Source organism: Varanus komodoensis, unplaced genomic scaffold (assembly GCF_004798865.1).
Source record: "Varanus komodoensis strain SLA01 unplaced genomic scaffold, ASM479886v1 scaffold74, whole genome shotgun sequence".
NCBI lineage: Eukaryota > Metazoa > Chordata > Lepidosauria > Squamata > Varanidae > Varanus > Varanus komodoensis.
This window is the reverse complement of record NW_025336401.1, coordinates 2,168,364-2,191,864: the sequence shown is the minus strand read 5'-3', so window position 1 is coordinate 2,191,864 and position 23,501 is coordinate 2,168,364. Positions and strand designations below refer to the sequence as shown.

The window sequence follows — 23,501 nt, the reverse complement described above, 5'->3', positions numbered from 1 at the left end:
CCAGCCGATGACCCTGCTGTGCGGCTGTCCCCCCCCCCCCCCGGCCCTTCAGCCCCACCTCAGGGCCCCTTGTGGCAGAAAACATGCGTCCATTCACATATTCATAGGCTGCCTGCAGCTGCTGAGGCCTTCCCGAACAGCACCTCCCATCTCACATCCGCAGTTTGTTATCCTTCCTGTATTTGGGGGTTGGTTTGCTGGCCTCCGAAAAGAGTGCCATAATATGTGTATTTTTACATTATTTTTCTTGATCCGTCTTGAGTGCATCGGTGCCCTAGCATGGCCTTCAGATACGGGTGATCGTCCCTTGTCGATTTTCTTGGATGTCTCAGTTGTCGAAGGGAGGAACAAAGGGGAGCAGGTGACATGCTTGGCAACTGGCGTGACAAGAGTGCAGCTGCACGTTTCAGCCATCCCCCAAATCTCCAGCTCGTCCAGAAAGGGGAGATGCTGGTTTCCCACCTCCCATTAGCAGGGGCACAAAGCTCCTCTGGCATTAAGGATCCGGAAAGGCACTGCAAACGGGAGCAGGGGAATGCTCCCCCATTTCTGGAGGAGATGGAGGCTCATTTAAGTGTTGACATTTTCACTCTTTAAAATGGGGAGGATTCTGTCAGCCTTTTCATTGGATCCTCCTCAGCCTTCTGCCCAGCCAGGTCACCCTCATGGCTTGCCGGGTTGTCTAAAGCAAAACTCACGGATCCAGTGCCTTCAAGCACCCAGGCTGTGCAAGTGCACAGCCGCTCCTGATTTTTCCAACTCTTTCCCAGAAGCACCTGCACAGGCCTGCCGGAATCCCCTTGGAGGAAATGCTGTGCAAGGTGCAGCCAGGAGAGGAGGGCGAGAGGGAGGCTCCGGTCCCAGCGAGGGAGGCAGCTCCAGGCTGGCAGTGCTGGCTCGAGCTCGGGCCCTGTCACTGCATGTCCGATGCCCCGTCTGCGGTGCCAAAGTGGTTGTGGTGCCATGGAGCCCACGGACCAGAAACGCACACCTGGAATTGCACACAGCGGCCAAGTTACATATAGCAAGCAAAGAAGTGGAGTCTCCAAAGAACCCAGGACAAAACACCCGAGCCCTGGTGGAGGATAACTTCTGGGAGGCTCTGTGTGTTCCGCTGGCTTTTCACTTCAGGGGAGACCCAAGGGTGCCGTGATTTCCACCCCCGAGCGAATTCCAGCCAAGTCCAGACGCCTGGCTTTCCTTCGGACGAAGCCTGCGCACCTTCCTCCCACAGGTGCCGCGCTAGGGTTTCACGTCACTTCCCACTGGTGAGCTTCTCAGGCTGCGTTGCTCCCCAGCTGTTCCGGAAGCATGCCAGTCATGTGCAAATTATCACAATCCGATCGCGGGGGGGCAGTGTGGTGAGGTGCTTTGGGTGCTGGGATGGGGACCTGGGAAATGGCTGAGTGCACGCCCCACTCAGCTCACTGGGTGACTTTGTACCAGCCACTGACTCTTACACTCACCTACCTCACAGGGCTGTTGTGAAGATAGAAAGGGGAGGGGAATTTTGTGTGCGGCTTTAGGTTCCTTGCAAGAGGAAGGGAGGTAGAACTAATAACAACAAAAACTTCCCGGGCGATCTTGCTATATTAATATATATGTTATTTTTGCAGTTTTAAAAAACTTTATTTCAAAATGGAGCAATATTTTAGCCAGAAAACATAAAAACTGGAGAGAATAATCCAGGTCCCTTGGCAAGTCCTTCCTGCCCTTTTCCAGCTTTTGCCACTCTTTCTGTCCTCTTGAAAAGATGCAGCCAGAGTGCCAGACAAGCTTAGTTTGTTCTGTCTGACTAATTAACATCACTAATTGGTAGGCTGGTATTTATTTGGACAAGGCAGACCCAAGTAAAAGCCCTTGCTCTGTGGTTCCCTCAGCGGCCCATGCTTTATCTTGCAACTCAGCCTACCTCACAGGGTTGTTGTGAACATAACGGGGACAGGCAGAGCAAGTGTGCCACTTCCATCAGAAGAAAAGCGGTGCAGAAATATACTAAAACAGAGGGAGTTTATGCGAAAGCCACCTGGGTTCTGTGCAGGAAAAAACGGGCCATCAGTACAGTTCATCAACAACCGGTTGGTGCCTGCCTGGACAAGGGATCGATACCGCGCATGGAGCTGCGCTCTCCACTGGGAGCCCCTCGGGGCAGGCACCTCTCCTCCTCCACGTTGCTCAGCGCGTGCGCAGCGGCTGCCCGAGCGGCTCTCCAGCTGCGTGGGGGGCTGGGCGGCTCTCCCGCCCTGTGGAAGCGCGGGCCCTTCGCGCCGCGACGAAGGGGCGGCCGGAGGCGGCGCGAACGGCGGTGCTCGCGGCAACCAGGAGGGGGCGCCGTCCTGAAGCGGCCGCCGCCGCCCGGCCTCGCGAGGAAGCGGACGGAGCCCGCGAGGAGCCGGGCCCGAGCACCGCTCCCTCCGCCTTCCCCGGTCCCAGCCGTGGAGGAGGCGGCGGCTTTCGGGGCTGCCCAAGGCTGCAGTCCTTATGACTGCACGCCACCTCCAGCCGCAGAGGCGGCGCGCCGTGTGCACCAGAGGCCGGGGAACATGGGCGGGGACGTTGCTGCACCGTGCCCTGCTGGGCGGCCGCTGTGCGAGCAGAAGGCAGGCTGGGTGAGCTTGGTCTGAGCAAACCAGCCCCTTCTGCGTCCTGCCCATCCTCGGGCAGGGCCCCCCCCCGCCCCCCGCCCCCGAGGGCCTTGGCGTGGCCGGAGGCGCCTGCTCTAGCCGGCCGGCCGGGGGGCGCAGCCACGCGCGTGCCTGCACCGTCTTGTGGGGGCCACGCGAACAGGCGCTGGAGCGGGAAGACCCACCCCTTTTATCCAATGCACGCGGGGAGCCCTGCCCAGCGGCCTCCGTTGTTGGGAAAATTTGGATAAATCCTGTCTGAAAAGCATTACTCCTGTGTGCCTTTGGGATCAAGTCTTGTCTTCCTTCTCAAAACCAAGCTGCCACTGTTTAAAATGGCTCCCCCTCCCTCCTTTCTCTCACCTTTAGCTGTAGGCTATTTTAGCCTGAATATACATTGTCAATAGTCATTCTTGGAATTCAGTTTACAATAATCTTTTGATAGCCCAGAGGGCTGCATGTGCCCTGATCATGCAGAATGTCTAGAGTCGAGATGGGGGGGGGCGGGTCAGAGCTAATCATGAATAGTTTCTAGTAGCTTGAATTTGCTTGTCCGAGCAGACCTGGGGATGGGTTCAAGCTGCTGAACTAGTGTCAATGCAGACAATTAGAAATACTGTAATCTCATTGTTACAGTGTGATTGACTGACATTCCTTTATCTGTTCTGTATGTGATGACCTCAGAACCTTATTGCAATCCCTGCATTCTGTCATCGATTGCCCTGTGCCTGTGTACCTATAAATGCCCTGTAATGGTGTTGAAGCTTTGCAGCGGAGTTCACCTCTGCCTGCCCGGTAATGCAGCATGCGTTCTCGTGAGTACCGCGGGAACCTTGGGGTAAAACAATAAAGCCTCAGATGGTCTGGACGCTTGGTCTTTCCCACGAACCCGAGTTTTATTCTCAAATTGAGATTCTGGGATTCTGACACCCCTTGAAGCACACTCCACATGAGGTACTTAGGGCAAACATCTGCTAACCAGAACATTTGCACCAAGCAGAAACTGGGATACTTTTAAATGCCCCAGAACCATCAGGGAACACTTAGGTTGCCAAGGAAGTGCAGCTTCACCGGAGTCCCTTCTGGCTTCTGGCCCTCCTGTCTACCCCCGTCCAGCCTCTCCTTCGGGGAAGGAGGAGAGGCTGGGTCCCCTGTCTCTGGTGGGGAGGCATGAGGGCTGCCATAGGCGAGGGAGGCCAGCACCAGCACATTATCCTGGCGAGCTCACCAGGGGAAAGCGTAGCCTGGGGAACATTGGGGACCCAACACAACCACTGAGTTCCAAAGCGGCACCCACACGGCCCCGCCAGGTATCCTCAAAAAGGAGGAGGAAAGTCAACCCCTTTGCCAAACCCTGGCCCACAGCTCAAATCAGATGTCTTCCTTAAGTCTGTAGTCCTCATGTTTTGGGGAAAAAGCAACAGGAACAGTAGCTTAGGTAGGTTCAGGCAGCAAGTTTTGAAATCTCATTCTTGAGCCAGAACAAGCCTAGCATTGAAGAAGGAAGATGTGGTCGCCTGCGATCTTAACTGATTCAGCAATCCTAGCTGCCTCCTCAGTGCAAGCATGAAGAGCAGCCCTTAGCTGGAATCCAGAGTGGCCCCGCTGAAATGCGCTGTGCCACACACGGGTTTATTCATCCAGCTGCAAACAAAGGGCACCACTGCATTGCAAAAGTCTGCTCCAGATTCTCTGACTCCAGTCCCGATCTTCCTGCGGAGGTGGAAATTCTGCGTGGATTAGAAGGCAGGCTCTGCCCACGAGCATCTCGGAGCATCGAGAGCTTGCCGGTTGCTCAGCCCCTTGCCCAAGGATGCTGCATCTTAAAGTCCAATTTCTGGATGACTCCCAGAAGATCTTTGTCGTCGATGTAAGTCAATCCTCTCTTTCTTAACTGGCTGTTCTCATCACCCCTGGGTCTTGACTTTTCTTAGCTCTGTGGCCATTTCTACATTTGACTTAGTTGAAAAAACAGGAATCGGGGATGGATGGTGAGCTCTGGGCATCGAAAGGTATTTCCTGAGCACTTGGGGCTTGGTATATGACAAAGTATCTCCTTAACAATGCAGCTGACTGGTTTTTCCAAGGCGGTGGTTTTTACCTTATTACAGAGGTTGACTTTGTGCCAGCCCTAAATTGTTTTCTTTTGAAAGCAAATTTTTTGTTTTTTTTTCTTGGGAGAAGCCTCACTTCCTTTATAATATTTATGACTAAATTGGCACAATGCATATTAACATAGTAAGTCTGAAGTGGAATTTCCAACTAGATCGGTTATTTGTACTCCAGTTAAAGCTTGTGAAGTGTTTAATTGTCCTTCTTTCCTCTGTCAACAATTTCAGACCTCTTCTTAAACATTTTAAGGATCCGGTTACATGAGAGCTTATTTGAAAAGGGGTGTTTTAGAAAGCAGGCAGGTTAAAATGTATTCATTTCAAACCCAGTTACCTCTGCAGGGTGATTTCCTTATTCTACTAACAATGAGGTGTGCGGGTGCTTTTTCAACATCTTGGAAACATTCCGTACCTGTTTTATTTTTCTATGAAGAATTGCACTTTCAGAAGCATGTATGATGTTCTGTTTTTAAGAAGTTAAAAAGCTTTAAATTAGGAACAATGGGAAAGGAACTGGTCTGGCTTTACTACTGGAAGTTTACCAGAGTGTGGTGTTGGTACTGCAAAATATTTGCTTCTTAATGATGGCTTTAGTAAGCATCTTGGTAGAAGTAGGTTGCTGCAGAGCTTTAAAAGGTCTCTTTTATTATTAAGAAGTGCCGGGAAGCAGAAACTTAAACCAGATCACAGTGCGACAATCCCATCTTGTTGTTATCCATAGAAAATGTGCAGCATTTCAGCCAATTATCCATGGAGTGATGGCATCTCTGGGTTTCCATTTTCCTATCCCTATTAGCCCCTGATATCTGGAGCACTTTAGCTCCGGACTGTAACAAACAGGTTCCATTAAGGCCCTGGCTTGAACCTTTCCTTTTCAAACCACCAAAACCCCTCCTAGGCATACGATGCATTTGATGCTGAATGGTCACAATAAATGAGGACCTGAATTAGCAAGCCTGCAATGAGCAGGCTGCCTCTGGACACATTTCCAGCAGATCCGCCATGCAACTGGGATTGCGGCAGAGGCAGGGGAGCTGGCGGAGCTTGGGAGGGTATTATTGGGTGCCTGGGTGGAGGGGAGGGAACTTCAGGGCCGGGAAGTGGGATTCAGGTGGAAATGTGGGTGGCATGCATCCTTAAAGGACGCTGCAGCTTCTGGGCCCAGCAGGCTGCTTGAGCTACGCCTGCGCCAGTGCTGGCAAAAGCCGGCTGCGTCCTGTCGTCTGCATGGAGGCAGCGAGTGCGTGTGTGCCTGGGTGTCTGGCAAGGGAAGCCCAGGTCCGGATCCCGCGGAGGGCTGCCCACTCGGGCGCAGCTTCCCTTCCTGGGGTAGCGACGCACCAGTTGGAGGGCTGGGCACTGCACAAAGTCAGAGGGGGAGGAAGTGCAACCGACGGTCTCCCTGTCCGCGTGTAACCTGGGAAGGGCACGTGTGGATTTGGTGGCGCTTCCTGGTGCCTTCCGCTCCTTGACTGACTGATGTTTTGCCACACGGTCAGCATCCCGTGGGTGGACTGGCCCTGGAAGTAGTTCCCTCTGGGAGGTGTGTAGGCTTGTCCAACGTGAATTTCACTTCTAGCGTTGCTTGCCCATGCAGCCGCCAGCTGGGCGTGCCTAGAGCAGTGGAGCCCCGGAAGGGCCCCCGGTGAAGGCCTGCAGCAGGGCGCTCCCTAGCCTAGGACCACACTGCTTCACAAGGCCCAGTGCCCATTTGCCCCCCCAGAAGTCCTCCCTGCCACGGAATTGCTGCTGAATTTCTGCAGCGAGAGAAGGCGGCCGTTTTACTTCGAAGCAGAGCTCCCGGCCTGTGCCGCAGCTTGCTCTCGTGGCAAGCACATCAGAAGCCAGCGCTTTCTCCAAAGGGGCCCACTCCTTGCAGCACGGTGGCAATTTGGGGTGGATCTGAAGGCTAGGATGGGGGGTCTGCATTGTCCACCCCACCAAGGAAAAGCAAGGGAGGAGGACGTGGGGATGCTGCGCACCTCTCCAGGTAACCTGCAGTGCAACACAGCTGTGTCCCGAAGCGGCGGGCCAACTCCTGCGGGGACAGCTAAGGAAGCTTGCTTGGTCCCAGGCAGTTGACTGGCTGGCCTGATGCCTGGGACGAACTTGGCATCTGCACACGCCAGATGTTCCTGTTCTCTATGAGAAATGAGCTGCTGCCCATGTGAAACTCACGCCTGGAAGCCTGGCGCGTCCCTGTTGGAACCAGAACCTGGGGCACGCTTGTGCCGGCCTCGCTCCGCTCCGCTCCGCTCTGCTCTTCAACGCGGTACCCCGCTATTCCCGCGCAGGAGGAGTGAACAGCCCTGCTTGACTTAACCGCCCCTGCGACCCAGCCACTGGCAGGGAATCGGGACAGCCCTGAGAGAATGCTGTTATTACCCTGTCACTTTCGCAGCTGGCTTCGTGTGCAGGGGTAGTAATTTGAAGCTCGTTGGACGCAACGAGGGATTATCTGCAAAATGTTAGCATGTACGCTTCACGTTGAGCACAATGCACAGAGCGTAAGCAACCCTGCAATTTCCTCGGGAGCAGCCACCAGAATGACAAGAGCATCTGAGGAACAGCCGTGGCAGCTTCCCTGACAAAGGGCCAGCCTGCTATGGGGCACTGAGGAAGCTTCCTTGCTCGTGCCCCATCACTGCCTGGCCCCTCTTCCCCAGCAACGGTTCCGGCCCTTGATGCAAAACAGGGCTTATCCACAGCTGCCCCAATGCACTCACCCCAAAACCCCCATGGTAGACATTGTCAGGGGCAGAAAAAGATGCAAGAGGTACGGGAAGGTGTCATTGGAGCTTAAGGAATTGAGAGCTTATGTGAAATTGCGCCTAGCTTCGTTTTGTGCAGCATGTGCGAGTTTTCCTCCCGGTCTTGGCACAAGCTACATTTTTCTCCTTTCTCCTTTTTTCCTCTTTCTAGAAGCACTCAAGGTTTAACACTCAAGGCCTGTCTGTTTACACCTTAAAGATGGGAAGGTCAAGCAGCTTTTCCCATTGTTGTCGTAAAAGTGCTCAGAATCCCCAGCTTTTTAACGCCCGGCCATGTTCTCCACACTGAATGATGCTTAATTGCTTCTGCACAGCATGAATTGCGGCACTTAATGAAACTGGGCCCAGGCCATGGGTAGCTTGGTGGCATCAGCTGGCACGTGCCCAAATCTTTCCCGTGAGTAAGGCTTTCGTGTTTCACAGGGCTGGAGGCATTTTCTTATCAGTTAACAAAAAAGTATGGGCTTGTAAGACATCAACCCCAGCCCTTGCCTGAAAATGCCTCCAAGGAGCCTTAACAGACCTGGATGTGAGCTCTTTTATGAAGACCTCTGGAGCCAAGCCGATGCAAGGAAGGAATAGCTGGACCTCTAACCTGCTCTCGCTCTTTGTTGTTGGTTGCAGCCGGAAGTGCAGCTTCATTGTCTGAATAGCTTGCATTTCGAAAGGCACAACCGGCAGTTGTGGTGTCCCTTCCAGACTGTATCCCTGTATCAGCCTCCTGCCCCAAGAGGCAACTCGGGCGCTGCCACGGCTTCTGCCACGTTGCTGGCTGCTAGCCCTGTCCCTCCGTGGCGAGGCCCCCGGGTGCCTGGGCCCCTCTGAGGAAGGTGGGGGTGTCCTCTTCTGTGCCCCCAGTGCCGTGAGGCCTGCTGCGGGGGCTGTCAGGCAGAGGTCCAGAGCCGGGCCAGAGAGTGGGCAAGGGGCCATTGGGAAGAAATGGAGCCAAGCAGATGCCCTTTGGAAGAGCTGCTTTCGCAGGGCCCCAGAAGAGCAGGGCTGGAAGGGGCCGGGCAGGCCATCCGGTGCAGCCTCTGCTGCTGCTGCAGGACACCACGCCACACCCTCCCACTCAGGTGGCTGTCCAGACGCTTTCTGGATGTCTCCAGCGAGGGAGAGCCCACCGCCTCTCCAGGTAATAGATGTCATTGTTGTACTCCTCAGGTGAGGAGCTTTTTCCTGGCATCTAGTCTAAATCTGGTTTCTTCTAACCTAAGTCCATTGTTCCGTGTCCTGCACTCTGGAATAGTCGGGAAGAGGTCTGCTCCTTCCCCTCTGTGGCAGCCCTTGAGCTACCTGCAGAGGGCTGTCCCATCTCTTCAGGTTCAGCCTCAGGTCTTCTCTTCCTGAGATGAACATGCCCGGTTCTCCCAGTCTTTCCCCACAGGGCTTGGCCTCCAGTGCCTGCATCTTCCTCTGCACCCTTTCCAGCTTTTCTGCATCTTTTTAAAACTCAGGTGCCCAGAACTGGACCCGGGACTGCAGGTGAGGTCGGACTAGTGCTGAGCACAGGGGCACCGGTACTTCCCGTGTTTTGTGTTTTGTTAATGCAGCCCAAAACAGCACTTGCCCTTTTCGCGGCTGCCTCACATGGCTGGCTCATGTTCAGCTCGTGATCTGCAGCAACCCCGGGATCCTCCTCCTCTGCAGCTTGTCGAGCCAAGCGTCCCCCGTCTTGTTCCGTTTCTCATTCCTGAGTGGAGGGCTTGGCACTTATCCCTGCTGCGCTTCACTCTGTTGCTCTCCGCCCGGCGTTCCCAATGATTCGGTTTGCTCGGCAGTCTGCAGGTAGCACCCGGATCTGGACCCTTGTGGTTGCCGCTGTAGGAACTGGAAAGTGATTTGGGGTGGCGGCTGGCCCAGCAGGGGCGCAGCGGCGCAGCAGCTCCTCCTCTTCATCATGCAGCCTGCTCAGCCCCCCACCCACTCGCGCCCGGACCGCGAGGGTGGCGAGACGAGAAGAGCAAGCCAGGCGTCGTGAGCGGAGGCACATGCCTGGCCCAGGGCGCGTCTGGCGCTGCATGTGTGCAAAGTTTGCCTTTCAAAAATGGGCTTTTTTAAAGAATGGGAAGCTGTTAAGATCTACTTACTCTGATATAAAATGATGTGTCTCACCCTATCCCCTGGGTCTTTTCCACCTGCCCTCTTCCCTCCCTCCCTCCCTTCTCCCCTGCTTTTCTCTAATAGCAAAAATCATCTGGTAGAACTTTGTTCAACCTGAGCTGCAGCCACTTGAACCTCACAGAAAAGGAATATTTTGGATTGGAGTTTTGGAGCTCTGCAGGGCATACTGTAAGTGGAGACATTCTGCCCCCCCCCCCCCCCCCGAGACCATTTCAGATCGCTCCCTTGAAACATCACGGAAGGCACTTCGGACTGCTAATGGGGGTGTTAGCAGCACTGCGGAAGGCAGAGAGTATCTCCAAAAAAGAATTTTAAAATCCCTGCACATAGAAATCTAGCATATCGGGGAGAAGGCTAGGTTAGTGCCCTCCCCTGACATGCTAGCGTGCTAACTTCATGGATTCTTGGAATGTTTAGATAAGTAGAAAATGTGGAGAGCCCCTCCAGGTATTCTGAACTGGTACGAACTGTGTGCAGCCCCGCCATGCCGCCACTCGGGGCGCGGGAGCCGCTCAAGGCCCGTGGGAATGGGCCAGTCTATAAACGTTACGACAAACAGAGAAGCAGAATTCTGCAAGCACGGCTGAATTCGGTCCGCCTCTCCGCCACTGCTCAGCCTCCCCATGGCTCCCGAGCTGCGTTTGGGACCGCAGTGCTGCACAGGAGCCTAGCAGCACGGCCTTGGTTGCTTTCCCGGCCCGTGTGCAGCCCATGGCCCTTCATCCCACAGCGGCAAGCCAGCAGGGCTTCATTTCTTGTCCTGCTCGCCTCGTTTGCATAGCCCACCTGCCCACCTGGACCAGGCAGGGGAGCTAGGCTGCCCTGGCCAGGGGTGCTCTGGGCGACTTCGAGAGGGCCTCCTCCGCTCACGTCCGTCCTCCCAAGCAAGCCAGTGCACAGTAGGAGCCTGGGCCGGGCTCTCTGCCCCCCAGACGCGCTGGGTGAGCACAAAGAGCAGGGCCTTTTCAGGCACGGCCCCAGCACTTCCCTGCACGGTGAGCCTTCTGGGAGAGGCTGGCTGGGTGGCGGTTTAGCGCTGGCTCCCTGCTTGGGCTTGGAGGTTTAAGACATCTTGAATTGGTTTTCTTTTTTCCAGAGTGATGCTTTTGTGTGATTGTTGACGTGTTTGTTGTTTGTTGGTGGCTTGCGTTTGGCAAGAAAAGCACATGCTCGACACAATCGCAGATGCCTTTTCCGCGGCCTCCCCAGTGCTTCCCCTTTCTCATGTATTGTAAGTCGTTCCTCTGCCCGCCCCGCGTGCGCATGCGTGCGCTCAGACCTGTGGTCCTTTGGTCTCCGTTTCCTCCTCTCGGCTAAAAACCAGCTTATTCCAGACAAGGCTTTAATGGCACTGTTGCTCTGCCCCATTCATGCCATGCGGGGGGTGGGGGTGAGGGGTGTCCAGGCATCTTCTCCCACTGATCGCCTGCTGGCCTTTCCGCACAGCCTCTTCCATTTTCCCTTTCTTACCAGGAAAATAAGAATACACTGAGGGAGAAAAGCCGCAAGCCCCCTTTGAGGGCTAGCATGAGCTGCCTTCGGCCTGGGGGTGCCTTGCCACGGCCACGCAGACGCCCAGGTGGGGACGCCCCCGGGCGGGCAGCGGTGGCCAGGCGCTCCCCATCGAGGCAGCTGCGGGGGCCGCTACTGCCCCCTGCTTCGTTCCCCCGCTGGAGTGCGGCGGAGCAAGAGGAGAGCCTTCACGTGCGCCTCGCTGGCCATCCGCCCAGGGGGTCTTTTCCCCCTCGGGAAACCATTCCAGGAGCACCTTGCACTGCGGTCTGCATCGGTCCGCAGACACACTCGGCCGCATCGTCTGTCTGCCAGGGTGGGAGCAGAAGGCTGGACTATACCATCTCAGGGTGCACAGGGGGAGCCTGCCTTCTTTTGCATGTTCCCCTGCGTTGAAAAAGAAACGCCCCTGCAAAGGAACAAGTGGCGTGGCAGGGAGGGGGCCTGGCGGAGCCTTCCCTGGACATGCTGCCTTTCCACTTGCAGAGAGACTGGGGGTGACGTCCGCACGGGGGAAGCGCCATCGCAGGGAGCCTGCGCCTGTGCTACGGCCCCCAATTCCCCAGAGTGCGTAGACTGGGCCAGAAGCAACCTGGTTGTTTGATGTGCTTCATCAGCTAATGTTTGTGTCCTTGCAGGCCTGGCTGGAACTTCTCAAGCCCATCACAAAGCAGATAAAAAGTAAGTCAAAAGGGAGCGGAATCCTTGCTCGGTGACTGAGCGTCTGTCTTGCATGCAATCCCAGCATCTCCAGGTAGGGCAGGGAAAACTCCTGCCTGATGTGCCGGAGAGCTGCGCCTGCCAGTCAGTGTTGGCAATACTGGGCTGATTCTGATTCGGTTCTGGTTTAAATCAGAGCTTTATTTATGAGGGCTAGGATCTTAATTTTTCTGTAAGGGGAGCAAGCTCAGCTCTGCGATAGATAGATAGAAACAGAACGAGTCAGAAAGGGCTTCCTGGGCCATCTAGTCTGACCCCCGGCTCCGGCCAGCTCCACTCATGACATGCCCACCATGTGCATGTCCAGGCTATCCTTGAACACCCACACCGATGGGGCCACAACAACCTCCCGTGGAAGCCCATTCCACACCCTCGGGGTCCCGACTGCCAGGAAGTGCTTCCTGGCATCCAAACGAAACCTTGGCTCCCTGGGCTTGGTTCCGTTGGAGTGCGTCCCGCCTTCCTCTGCAGGGGAGAACAGGTCTCGACCCACCTCCATGTGGCACCCCCTCACATACCTGCATGTCGCCAACATATCCCCTCTGAGTCTCCTCTTCTCCCGGCTGAAGAGGCCCAGTTCCCTCAGTCTCGCCTCATACGGCATCCTCTGCAAACCGGCCACCAACCTTGTGGCCCTGCGCTGCACTGACTCTAACAATCCCCTGCATTCCATGCAGAAAGACCCAGACTTCATCTTGGCAGCATCTCCAGGCAGCGTAGAGAGAACCCTATGCAAAACCCGGGAGATCTGCGGCTGCCAGGCCGTGTCAACAGTACAGGGCTAGATGGTCTCCACATCAGTATAACCCTGCTGTTATTGCTCCTAAATATTTACATATTCCTCCCATTTGCTGGAGGAAAAAGCCACGTTTTTTCTAAAGAAGTGTGAGACTAGGTGGAGAGTCTGGCTAACTGGTAAAGAACCACCGGAAGGTTGCTCTAGCGTGAAGCATGTTTTATTTCTGTATGAATTGCAGTTGTTATGCCCAGCACTAAGCCGAAGTGTGAAAATGCACACGGGCAAAGGGGGGACAGTTCTCTCCCCTTTTTTGGAATGCAGGAAGTGGCCACCCTCAGCGGTGTCCTGCCTCAGTGGGCCATTTGTCCATCTTTTTTGCCCAGCCGCATCTGTCACGAGCGGGACAACCAGTCCCTCCCTCATTCCCTCTCATTCTGAATCCAGTTGGCCAGAGTTTTTAAAATTATGGGGAATCCCTGACCTCGGATTGTCTGCCCGTCCATTTGTTCAACTGGCAAAGAGTCCAAGGCAAGCTGCACGGCCCTTCTGCTCGCCACCTTATTTATCCCCACTACACCCCTGTGAGGTAGGTCAGGCTGAGAGTCAGTGAGATCCTGAGCCTGGCACTCTGACCACTACACATTGCTGCCCTTCCACATCACCTCTGGTGGTTTCCCACCCCAAGAACAGATTGGCTTCCCCAGTGCAAGTCACCTCAGTAGTGAAGACCAAACGTTTTTGCACTTATTGCTGGAAATGGCAATGGTGGTGGACATGGAAAAGTTAAGAGGGGCAGTGCTGTGTAGTGGTTGGTCCCATGTGCTAGTTCCCACATGGCCAGCATGACCCCGGGTGACCTTGGCCCTGTCACTGGCACTCAGCCTGGCCTCCTCCTTTGCCTTGGGTTCCTTGCAAATGGACAACAGGCGGGAAATCATTTAAATGCAGCCTACAATTGCTAATACGTTGCTGGCCAGAGCAGCAACTAGACCCGGGCAGGATTGGTGCTGGGTGCAGAGAAGGGGTCGCAGTTCCCACACTGATTCCACAAGCTGTATAACTGCAGAAATATGTAAATGTTCCCGACAGACTTTTGAAACCAAACTTATGAAGATGTTATGTTTTAAGATCCTAAGGAGATTCTTTTCAAATTTATGGTGAAATTTTTCCCAGTGGATCCGGGTCATCTGAGAGAAGAGCTGACGAGGTACTGTTCTTTGCGCTGGCTGTTTTTTTGGCATGGCTGCTTCATTCAGAAATTGTTTCCTTGCTGGCTTGGTGACACAGATTTCTTTGGACGTGTGAATGAGGATTTTAGCCCCTAGAGATGGGCAGCGCCATTCATGGTGGCTGCCCAGATCCCTCTGAACGTAGAGGGTGAGGGTCAGCCCCGCCCTTCCCCTGCCCTGCAGCAGCCTTAGGGTCCAACGCTGGCTCTGTCTCAGCAACCAGCAGTGCTGACTGGGATCTGCTGGGAGCAAGGCCCTTGTTTCTCCCAAACTGTGGGGCTGGTGCCTTCAGACGGCTCCTAGCGGGGAACGGAGGCGCTGCCAGAATGCCGCCTCCCGGTGGAGCCCCCCGCCTCCCCTTCCCAGCACTGGCTCCGAGGTCGGCTGTGCGGCTGCAGAGCCACAGCCAGCCCCGGGAGCGGGGTGCTCCCAGTGCAGAGTCCCTCCGACCTGGGAGCATGCTTCGAGGCCAGAGACGGTGCCATGAGTTTTCCTAGGGCCGGTCAGACAGTGTCTTCCTGCTTAGGATTGATATTTCTTTCCTGCCCCTTCCAGGGGATTGCTCCCTCAGAGAAGCTTTCGGCAGGCCGTGCCTCATGTTGCAGTTTTACTTAAAAGTGGTTTTCAGATGGGCTTTGCTCCCAGAAGGCAGTGTCCCCCGGGAGAATCCAGCCCAGCAAACCGAACACCCAGAATGAGGCGTAAGGTGTGTTTGTATTCTTCAGTGTGTAGGAGGAAGGGCCAGATAGGTATATGCATCTTCCTTTTACAGCTGTGTCACATGAATTCCGTGTGTGTGTGTGTAAAACACAAATCCTTACGTTCAAGAATAGACTTCAAAATGTTTGGACCATGGCGGATGAAATTGGAGACCCAGGAGGGGAGGGGGTCAGGCAGTTTCCAGCCCTCTGGAGGCACTTTGAAACTCATCCATGATTTGTAAAACCTGCTCCTCCTTTTGCACAAGAATAAAGCCTGCATTTTACTATTTTATATTGCATTATGGTAACTGTTTATGTCCTGTGCAGTGCTTTGCTAAATTTCTCTGTTAAGTGTATATTCTACTGGTGATCTGAGCACAAAGATACTTCTTTTAAGTCAATCCACGCATCAGTGAGAGCCATAAACTAGCATCCTCAAGACTCCAGATTTTGCTGCAGGTAATTAACATTGCATGGAATCTCATGATGTCTGGAGCCAGTCATGGGAGCGTAATCCCCCTGAAAGCAGGTGGCAAACACGGGCTGCGGTGTGCACAGACACACGTGTGCTGCGGCAAACAGATTCCCAGTGGAAGAAGGGATGAGGGCACCACGAGGATCTGCCACGTTCCCTCTCTCTCGTACGGGGTGTAGTGGGGGAATGTCAGAACCTGGCGTCAGCAACATCTCTGCCGTACTTTGTAGGTACCTGTTCACACTCCAAATCAAGAAGGACCTGGCGTGCGGAAGACTTCCTTGCAGCGACAACAGCTCTACTCTGATAGTGTCACACCTTTTGCAGGGTACGATGCATCATTGAACTACGGGATTCATTCTGGGGATGCCACCAGCAATGGCTTCACGGGGGAATTAGGAACATTCACAGAGAAAAAGCCTTCAGCGGCTTTGGGCTCTTTAGACGAGTGGGTTTTGTTTACTCCGCCGTGTCTCTGCTTCACAGACTATCTGGCATTTTTTGCGTGGGCACTTGTTCGCTGGTGGAATGGGCACGAGGGTGGAGTCGGCTGTGAACTGGGAGGTCTGAGTTTTTGACCCCGCTCAGCCGGGACGCCACCTGGGGGGCTTTGGGCCGCTTTCAGCCTGACCCACCCCGCAGTGTCATTGTGATGTCAAAACAGAGAGCAGAAGACTCTCTTAAGCTGGCGTGCATTCCTTGCAGAAGGAGGCATGCCAGGCAGTAAAAGTAACGGAACTCCGGTGGTAGCGAGAGGAGCTGCACCAGGCAAATGAGTGTCTTTCAGCTCTTTCCAGAGGATCAGTGGGCACAGCCGGCAGCGACTGGCAGTAGGCGAGTCTGGTTTTCTGATTGCCAACCTGGGAGTCTACAGGGCACCTTGTTCTCCTCCAGAGTCTTTCCCCACCGAGGGGCTCCAGCCCCCCCCGCCCCGCTTATTTGCCAAATGCCTGCAGAGTATACATTTCTGAGCCTCAGTGTTCCTCTGCTGTAAAAGGGGCTGATCCACAGTGCCGTTCTTTAAAACTGTGAATCTAAACAAACTCTGCTGTGGCACCAATCCGCTGTGCCTGCAAATCTGGCTGGTGCCTTGGAGCGGGTCTCCCCACCGCATTCCTGGCCAGCTTTGAGACAAGGTGTCCGATTTCCGTAGCACAGGTGAGATGCTCGGCCTTTCCGCGGCCTGCCATTCCACTCCTGCTGGCCCTCCTTAACGGACTCCTCCTCAGAGCCACTGTTTTGCTCGTAGGTCTGGTTGGGCATGTACGTCTTAAGAATCCCATAAGCTAGAAATATCCATGCCCTCCTGCTCCCTGTGCTTTGCAGACTGATGGCCTTCCAAAGGAGTTTTCTCTTTCTTTTTGTTTTCCCGCTGCAGCTGCACTGGGGGATTTCCACGAAGAAACAGATCGGAAGCACCTGGAAATGCACAAATACCTGCAGAACCAAGATAATTTGGCCAACAAGATCATGCATTACCACAAGAAACATGTGTAAGTTTTAGTGGGAAGCCATATTGTGGGTGCTTCTGTCCTGTGTTTGAAATTAGTCCAAGTTCTATCCAGAGATAGTCTGAATCCTGCAAATTGTATAAACTAGGCCAGTGGTGCAAGTGTCCAAAATTTATTCCTTCCTTACTATTCTGGAAACGAAGCCCTCCTGGGGGCTGCATTTCCACTCCATTGCCCCACCCTAGGCTTGGATCGATCCACCTCTGGCTTCTGAAATCCTGACAGACTTTATGTGCCTTCTACTACGCATCTGCAGTCATAAGGACGAGACTAGCAGGGGTGTCCAACCCGCAGCCTGCGAGCCACATGCGGCCCAGGATGGCTATGTATGCGGCCCAACACAAAATCATAAACTTACTTAAAACATTATGAGATTTTATTTGGAGATTTTTTTCGGTTACTTGATTGTGTGGTTCTCAGGTGTGAACTTTGTAGACCAAGTCATGGCACGATGTCACATAAAATAAACATACGTATGCTCTCTTAGGATGATGATGTGAGAACTCTTTTGCTTATCTGTGGTGGCGGGTATCACGAAAATTATGCACAGACCCTTTTTTCGCTCATCAGCTTGTGTCAGTGTTTCCGTATTTAATGTGCAGCCCAAGGCAGTGCTTCCTCTTTCAGTGTTGCCCAGAGGAGCCAAAAGGTTGGGCACCCCTGGACCAGAGTTTGTTTGGATGCTGGCTGGCTGGGGCGTGCTGGAGGTTCTTGTCCAGCATGACTGGAGGATGCACTGGCCCCCACTGGTTCCCCGGGGTAGAAGAGGGACACCACTTGAGAGCCGAAAAATGCCCCGCTTCTCCAGCGATGGAATCGGAATTGCGGAGAGGAGGACACGGGGGGCTCCAAAGGGGGTCAGCCGGCAGTATTCCTCTCCTTTTCTTTCCAGAGGCAAAACTCCCGCTGAATCCGACGCACACCTCCTGGACATAGCCAGAAAGCTGGACATGTATGGGATCAGGCCCCACCCTGCCAGCGACGGGGAAGGGACCCAGATCACCTTGGCCGTCACGCACATGGGCGTCCTGGTTCTGCGGGTAAGCAGGGAGGCGTCACGTGTGGGGAGTGGCTGCGGAGTCGCAAGCCTTGGGAGCATCTGCGGTGTGGAGGTGCAGCTTTCCGCCCAGGCCCTGGGCGGCGCTCAGCTCCAAGCTGGCCGCGTCTCACCAAGCCTGTCCTCTCGCCGGACTTCAGGCAGGCCTCCCCCGTCCGGGGGCCTTCCAGGCGAAGCGCACTGGGGCAGCTAGCATAGCGAACCGTCAGGTCCGCTGGTCGAGGGCGAGGCCTCGGAAGGCATTCCTGCTTCTCGCAGCACCTCTGAGTTCCCCTGCTCGCTGGTGTTGCGCTGCAGCCCTCCTGCCGCCAGAGCCTCTCGCGTGCCCTCTGATGTGGGCGTCCCTGTCTGTTTGCGCCTGGTGAACCACCCTGCTGAACTGTCAGAACTCGGTGTTACCCAGCAGCAAGACATCTCTTGACCATGTAATCTTCTGCCAAAAATAGCCGCCTAATTGGAGGGCAATTACATGGTAGTGCAGTTGCGCAGCATAGCTTGGCTTGGTGCTTGCAGTGTGATGTGGGTGCTGCCATTCCTAAGGGCCGGGAGGAAGCAGGAGTCAGACAGAATTTACAGCAGTCTCCCCAGCATTGAATGCAAACAAGTATTTGCAATTTCCTTCCTACCTGCGGCCGTCCAGGTATCCGTGGCTCCAACTCCCATCATCCCAAGCCAGCTGGGCCAGTGGCATCATTTTTGAAAGCTGTAGTCCAAGACGTGGCTCTGACCCGAAACTGGAGCCTGAATAAAGCTCACTTTTCTTTTGGACCAGAAAGCCAATGGATTTGTTCTTCCCTCATGTACACAAGTCCCTATACAACTTCTGTATAGCACAGGGGGCCTGATCTGCCCAATCTTGGAAGCTGAGCAGCGCTGGGCCTGGTTGAAATCTGGAGGGGTGGCTTGAAATGTGGTGAAGTGCTGAGAGAGCTCCAGCTGCGGGTGGTATATGAATGTAGTAACATATACATGGCTAACTTATGTCCCACTAATTCAACGGCTCTACTCTGAGTATTATCAGGTCCGGAGCAAATCCTGTGCATATTCATAGATTCCTATTTTAAATGTTCTCGGGAGTAATAGGAAACAACTCCCACCGAAGTAGTTTTCCCAGTGGGAATATTCACTACCACAATTTCTCTTGCTTACTGGTAAATGACATGGCCTAATTTTTCACTGTTGAACTTAGAGGAATGAGTTGCGCATGACACCAACAGTGGACAGAAATTTACTGCCACATTGCCTGTAACTTACACACGATGCCCAATTCATGGTTTACTTTCTGATTTGCAGGGGAATACCAAGATTAACACCTTCAACTGGTCCAAAATCCGCAAGCTGAGTTTCAAACGGAAGCATTTCCTGATCAAACTTCATGCCAACGTTTCTGTAAGCACCTTGTGGCTTCTTTCGTGATGTTTTGCCCCAAAGCAGCCCAATACCTTGTCCTGATGTCCTGCCACCCGGTGCCCCCAAGACCTGCTGGGGTGGGGTAAACGGTGTGGGGAGCCAAGGAGTGGGCGAGATCCGTGTGAGCTGCCTCGATTTGCTCGGGTGCACGCGCAGGCCGAAGTGTTACATCCTTAAAAGGCTGTTTGCAACCGTGCCCGTTCGCACTCCGCATCTGACGCGGGCTTTCTCCACAGGCTTTGTGCAAAGATACACTCGAGTTCACCATGGCAAGCCGAGACGCCTGCAAGGCTTTCTGGAAGACGTGCGTGGAATACCACGCCTTCTTCCGGCTGTCCGAGGAGCCAAAGTCGAAGCCCAAAGCCCTCCTCTGCAGCAAGGGCTCCAGCTTCCGCTACAGGTAGAGGCCAGGCAAACGTCCGGGCGGCGACAGGGAGCGGCCTTCCTGCCCCGCCGTGCGGCGTCTTCCCCGTGCCGCACGTGGGTGCTCGCGCCCCGCCGGTGGGCGCAGGCGGGGGGGGGGGGGGGGGCTGGGAGGCCAAGCTGCCCTCACCTGTTTCTGGTCCTTAAATGGCAGCGGAAGAACCCAGAGGCAGCTGCTGGAGCACGGGGCGAAGGGGAAGCTGAAGAGCCTGCCCTTTGAGAGGTAACCCCCGTGCAGCCACTCCACCCCCCCCCCCGCTCTGCCACGGCCTCCTTCGCTTCAAGGGAGGGAAAGACGGATGGAGGGAGCGAGCGAGCTGGAACTGTCCTCAGCAAAGCTGCTGGACGGAGACGTGTGCAGTGCCTGATCCAGGGCTAACCACGTGCTCCAGGGGCCCAAACCACCTGCAGAGTTTAGCTTAAAGTTCTTACTGGGACACCTCAGGCGAGCCGCATCACCCCTTTAAAAGTGGGGTGGGGGTATTTCTGGGAAGCCACCAAAAATTGGGGGTTTGGAGAAAGTAGGTAAGGTCATGGGAAAGGCGTGTGGCTTCCGGAGAACTGCGGGGCAACCGCAGTGGACTCCCCGGCCCTGGTCTTTGGGAGCGGAACACCTGCCGCTGGCACATGCAAGTTGTGCTGGGCAAAGGAGAAATCCCTCCCATGATGTATCCAAACTAAATTATCTTCCTGCACAGAGGAAAAAAGCTGGTCGTAGAATGCCTCACATTTTAATGAGCTGATAATTGATTTGTGGCTTTGTCCGGCTCGTTCGTTAGTGGCAGCGTCATAATCTGCCACCCTCCAGCCAAAGTTAAGAGCTTTGAAGTTCCGCTCTTGTCAAGGGGAGAGATTTAAGCAAGGGCTTTACTGACCGCCCCTTTGAAATTTTAATTAAAGCCCTTTCCGCCCTGCCTGCCTTGTGGTCTGGCTGAGTGGGGGCCCTGTGCCAGTGAAGGCTCGGCAGAGTCTGCAGAAAATAATCGGGGCAATTCCGAGCCCATCGCACGTTGCCAGTTCGCTGAGGTGGGTTCTTTGTGCTTGGAAGTGATTTGTATTGGAAGGAGACGACAACCAGTGTGCACCTTTCTGTGTGTTGTGTGCTGGATTCTAGGAAACGCTACCCCTCGCGGTACCATGACAGGCAGTGCCGGTCATCCCCCGACCTTCTCACTGATGTTTCCAAGCAAGTACGTAACTTCGGCGAGGGTCGTGATGGAGCGGGAACCGCATGAAAGAAACGGGCGCGGGTGGCCCATGTGTGTTCTGGGGTGGCCTTAGCCCAACCGACGGAAGGCCTCACTCACCCAGCTCTGTCTCTGGACACCTGTGGGGACAGCCCTGCAAGACTGAGGCACCGGTCATGTGCCGGCAAGGTCGCCCACGAGGCTGGCCGTTGGTGGGCCTCCAAACCTACCCTGGCCATGCGCTGATCGATTTGCAACCACCTTGGCCGGGCACGGGTTCTCATGTCATCTGAACCCAGCAAGGACGGCTTCTTGGCTGGTTGACCAACCGCTCGGACCCAGCCACCACGGGTCACCACCATCAGATTCAGCTGGTGCCAGAAACGGTGATGGCCGAGGTGACACGCAGCCTATGGCCTAAGCTCAGCCATTCCCGGTCTGGTCCCCTGCAGATGCGCTGCCCTGCAGCTCGGTGACCTTCCCAGTGGCTGCAGGGGATCAGAAGATGGCCTTCCAGTGTTTGGAGACCCGCAGGGTGGAAGGGGGAGCCATGCTCTGTTCTTGAGCAGGTGTGGTGTGAACAAATGGATAGAAGTTATGGGGAAGCACATTCCTCCTAAATACCTGGAGAAACAGCAGTGGCATGGACCGCTCCGTCAGGGATGCTGGTGGGTCGGGCTGCATCCTGGGCCTCTTCCAGTGGGAAGAGCAGACATGGCAGCTGGTCCCGCTCCTCAGGGCAACACACCACTCCCGTCCTAGCTGAGGACCTGAACACGGGCACTGCAAAAGGGTGGAAGTACGAGGATGAAGGGAGTTCTTCGCAGGCGAGGGCTGGGAGACATCTCCTTCAGGCAGGGAAGGGGCTGCCGACCAACTGTCCTTCCGGCCCCGGAGGACTTTCTCTGGGGAAGCACAAGGTGAACCGTATGCTGGCAGTGGAGGCGGGCCTCTCCCACTACTTGAGTGTGCCCACCTCCCCCAGGGAACCACTGTGGCTGAAGCATTCCCCACCTGGCTTAGGGAGCATGGGCAAACTGGGGAGGCAGAACCCCATGGCATAAAGGGGTGTGCATCCCCCCGAGGGGGTGCTCCAAAGAGGCTGCCTGCACGGAAGCATTTGCAGATTAGCTGCGCGAGCTGAATGTTCCTTTGCAATCAAGCAAAGGCTGTCACTTCGAGCCCAGCCGCCTGAGAATTCTCCTCCTCCTCCAGATGGAAGACCTGCGCCTGGTGTATGGCACGATGGGGGGCTACCACGGTGCCAACGGAATCCACACCTCTGAGCCCTCGCTGGACAGCCGGCGGAGGAACTCCGCGGTGGAAGTGATCTTCGCCGATGAGCTGGAGCGCTCCAAGCCGGAAGCCGATCCCACCCTGCTGCCCCATTCCCAAAGCAGCTCCGTCTTCCCGCTGGTCTACGCAGAGATGGAGCGAGACTGGGAGCCCGCGGACGTCTACGGGCAGAGGGTCCCTCTTACCTCCTTCCAGCCCAGCTACAAGCTCGCCGGGAGCAGCAAAAGCACGTCTGTTGGCAGCGTGCCAGAGGCACTGCCGCTGCGGCCGCTGGCTTACACAGAGGTGCCCTGCAGAGCCACTGCCTACCCCTTGGACACTGTCTCTCCCCAGGTCTTCTTCTACGTAGACAAGCCCCCGCAGTTTCCAAAGTATGGCACCGCAGGCCTGGAGGAGGAAGCCGCTGGAGGCAGGAGCCTGGGCATGGCCCCCGCGAAGCCTCAGCGGAGAAGCCCGGGTGTGCCGAGAGTGAGAGCGGCCGAGCCGGAGCCCCTGCCGAGGACGAACTATCTCAGCAGCGCCAGCATGGAGCAGGAGGACGGCAGCGGGGCCTTCACCTGCGGTGCCCAGGAGCAGGTGCCCAAGAGGTCCTGGAGCCAGTCGGACATGAAGGCCATCCGGTTCCCCTGTGGCTCAGAGTTCCGGCCGCTCGGACCGTGCCCTGTCCTGAGCAGCAGGAAGGCGGACATTCTGCAATTCGTGCTGACCCAGCAGGGCTTTCCGGAGCCTCCCAGAGCCCGGCGAGCTGCCGAACGCTTTGGCGGCAGTGGGACAGAGTCCAGCGACTCGGATTCGGACCTCTTGCCGGACTACTACTCTCTCTATGGGAGAGCTGTCAAGGCACCCCGGGCAAGAGTCCGGCTGTCTTCCGGGAGCCTCCAACTGGAGGGAGAGGATGACGAGGTTTGCTTGGCTACCGCCAACATGGATGAGCGAACGTCACAGAGAGGGTCCCATTATTTCACTTAAGGCGTGAAACCTTTATTTCACTACTCAGGACCAAGTCCAGCCAAGTGCTCCTGGGCAGGAAGACCCCTCCTAACCCACAGGACCCAGCCTGCTGCTGTTTTCCCAGGCCCGAGTAACGTTCCGAACTGTGGCGTGAAGGAGTTTGCCAGAGACTCCATGACCTGTAGAAAAGGCTCTGGTGTTATGATGCTTCAGGGTCTTAGAAAGTCAGCAGGAGGGAATCTCTGCCTTCCCCAACACATTATTTTGAGAAATAACACGACTGAGTTCCCCTCTGGCCACTGGCTGGCGTGGAACAGTCTTCTGCGGATGTTCGATCTTTCCAAGTATAGTTGAAGGGCCCAGTTGCTTATGGGCACATTCACCATCTTTTAGGGAAGCAAACGCAGGGCTCGGGGTGGGGGGGGGGGTTAGTTTATTAGTGAGGAGGAGCTACAGTGAATTGGGATTCCTTGAAGTGAAGCATTTCCTTTCTCCCTGCAAGGATCCCAGAATGGCATGGGAGATGTAATTTCTTAAGCTAGCAAAGTACAAACTCTGAACACCACTGCTACAAATGCCCGGTGTGTCATGACAAGCGACCATTCTGGAAGTCATGCAAAAGAAACCTATCGGAGCCAGCCAACAGCTTGCTTACCGGCC

The 23,501-nt window shown here is 55.2% G+C and overlaps 1 protein-coding gene across 1 annotated transcript; it reads left to right on the top strand.

The window, feature by feature from the left end:
* The first annotated feature begins 4,437 nt into the window (after window positions 1-4,437).
* Window positions 4,438-22,859, top strand: FRMD7 (FERM domain containing 7). Its single transcript, XM_044452803.1, has 12 exons — window positions 4,438-4,494; window positions 9,694-9,798; window positions 11,781-11,823; window positions 13,730-13,808; window positions 15,237-15,334; window positions 16,385-16,499; window positions 17,410-17,557; window positions 18,868-18,963; window positions 19,221-19,384; window positions 19,562-19,630; window positions 20,522-20,597; window positions 21,810-22,859. Exons 1-12 carry the CDS (start codon window positions 4,438-4,440, stop codon window positions 22,857-22,859), a joined length of 2,100 nt encoding a protein of 699 aa, XP_044308738.1.
* The last annotated feature ends 642 nt before the right edge of the window (window positions 22,860-23,501 follow it).

Bases quoted from the DNA above. Each gene is read 5' to 3' on its own strand.
- FRMD7 (XM_044452803.1), top strand. From the start codon at position 4,438: ATGCTGCATCTTAAAGTCCAATTTCTGGATGACTCCCAGAAGATCTTT. The intron at 9,799-11,780 runs GTAAGTGGAGAC...GTGTCCTTGCAG, and splicing joins GGAGCTCTGCAGGGCATACT to GCCTGGCTGGAACTTCTCAA. The intron at 15,335-16,384 runs GTACGATGCATC...TTCCCGCTGCAG, and splicing joins AGTGTCACACCTTTTGCAGG to CTGCACTGGGGGATTTCCAC.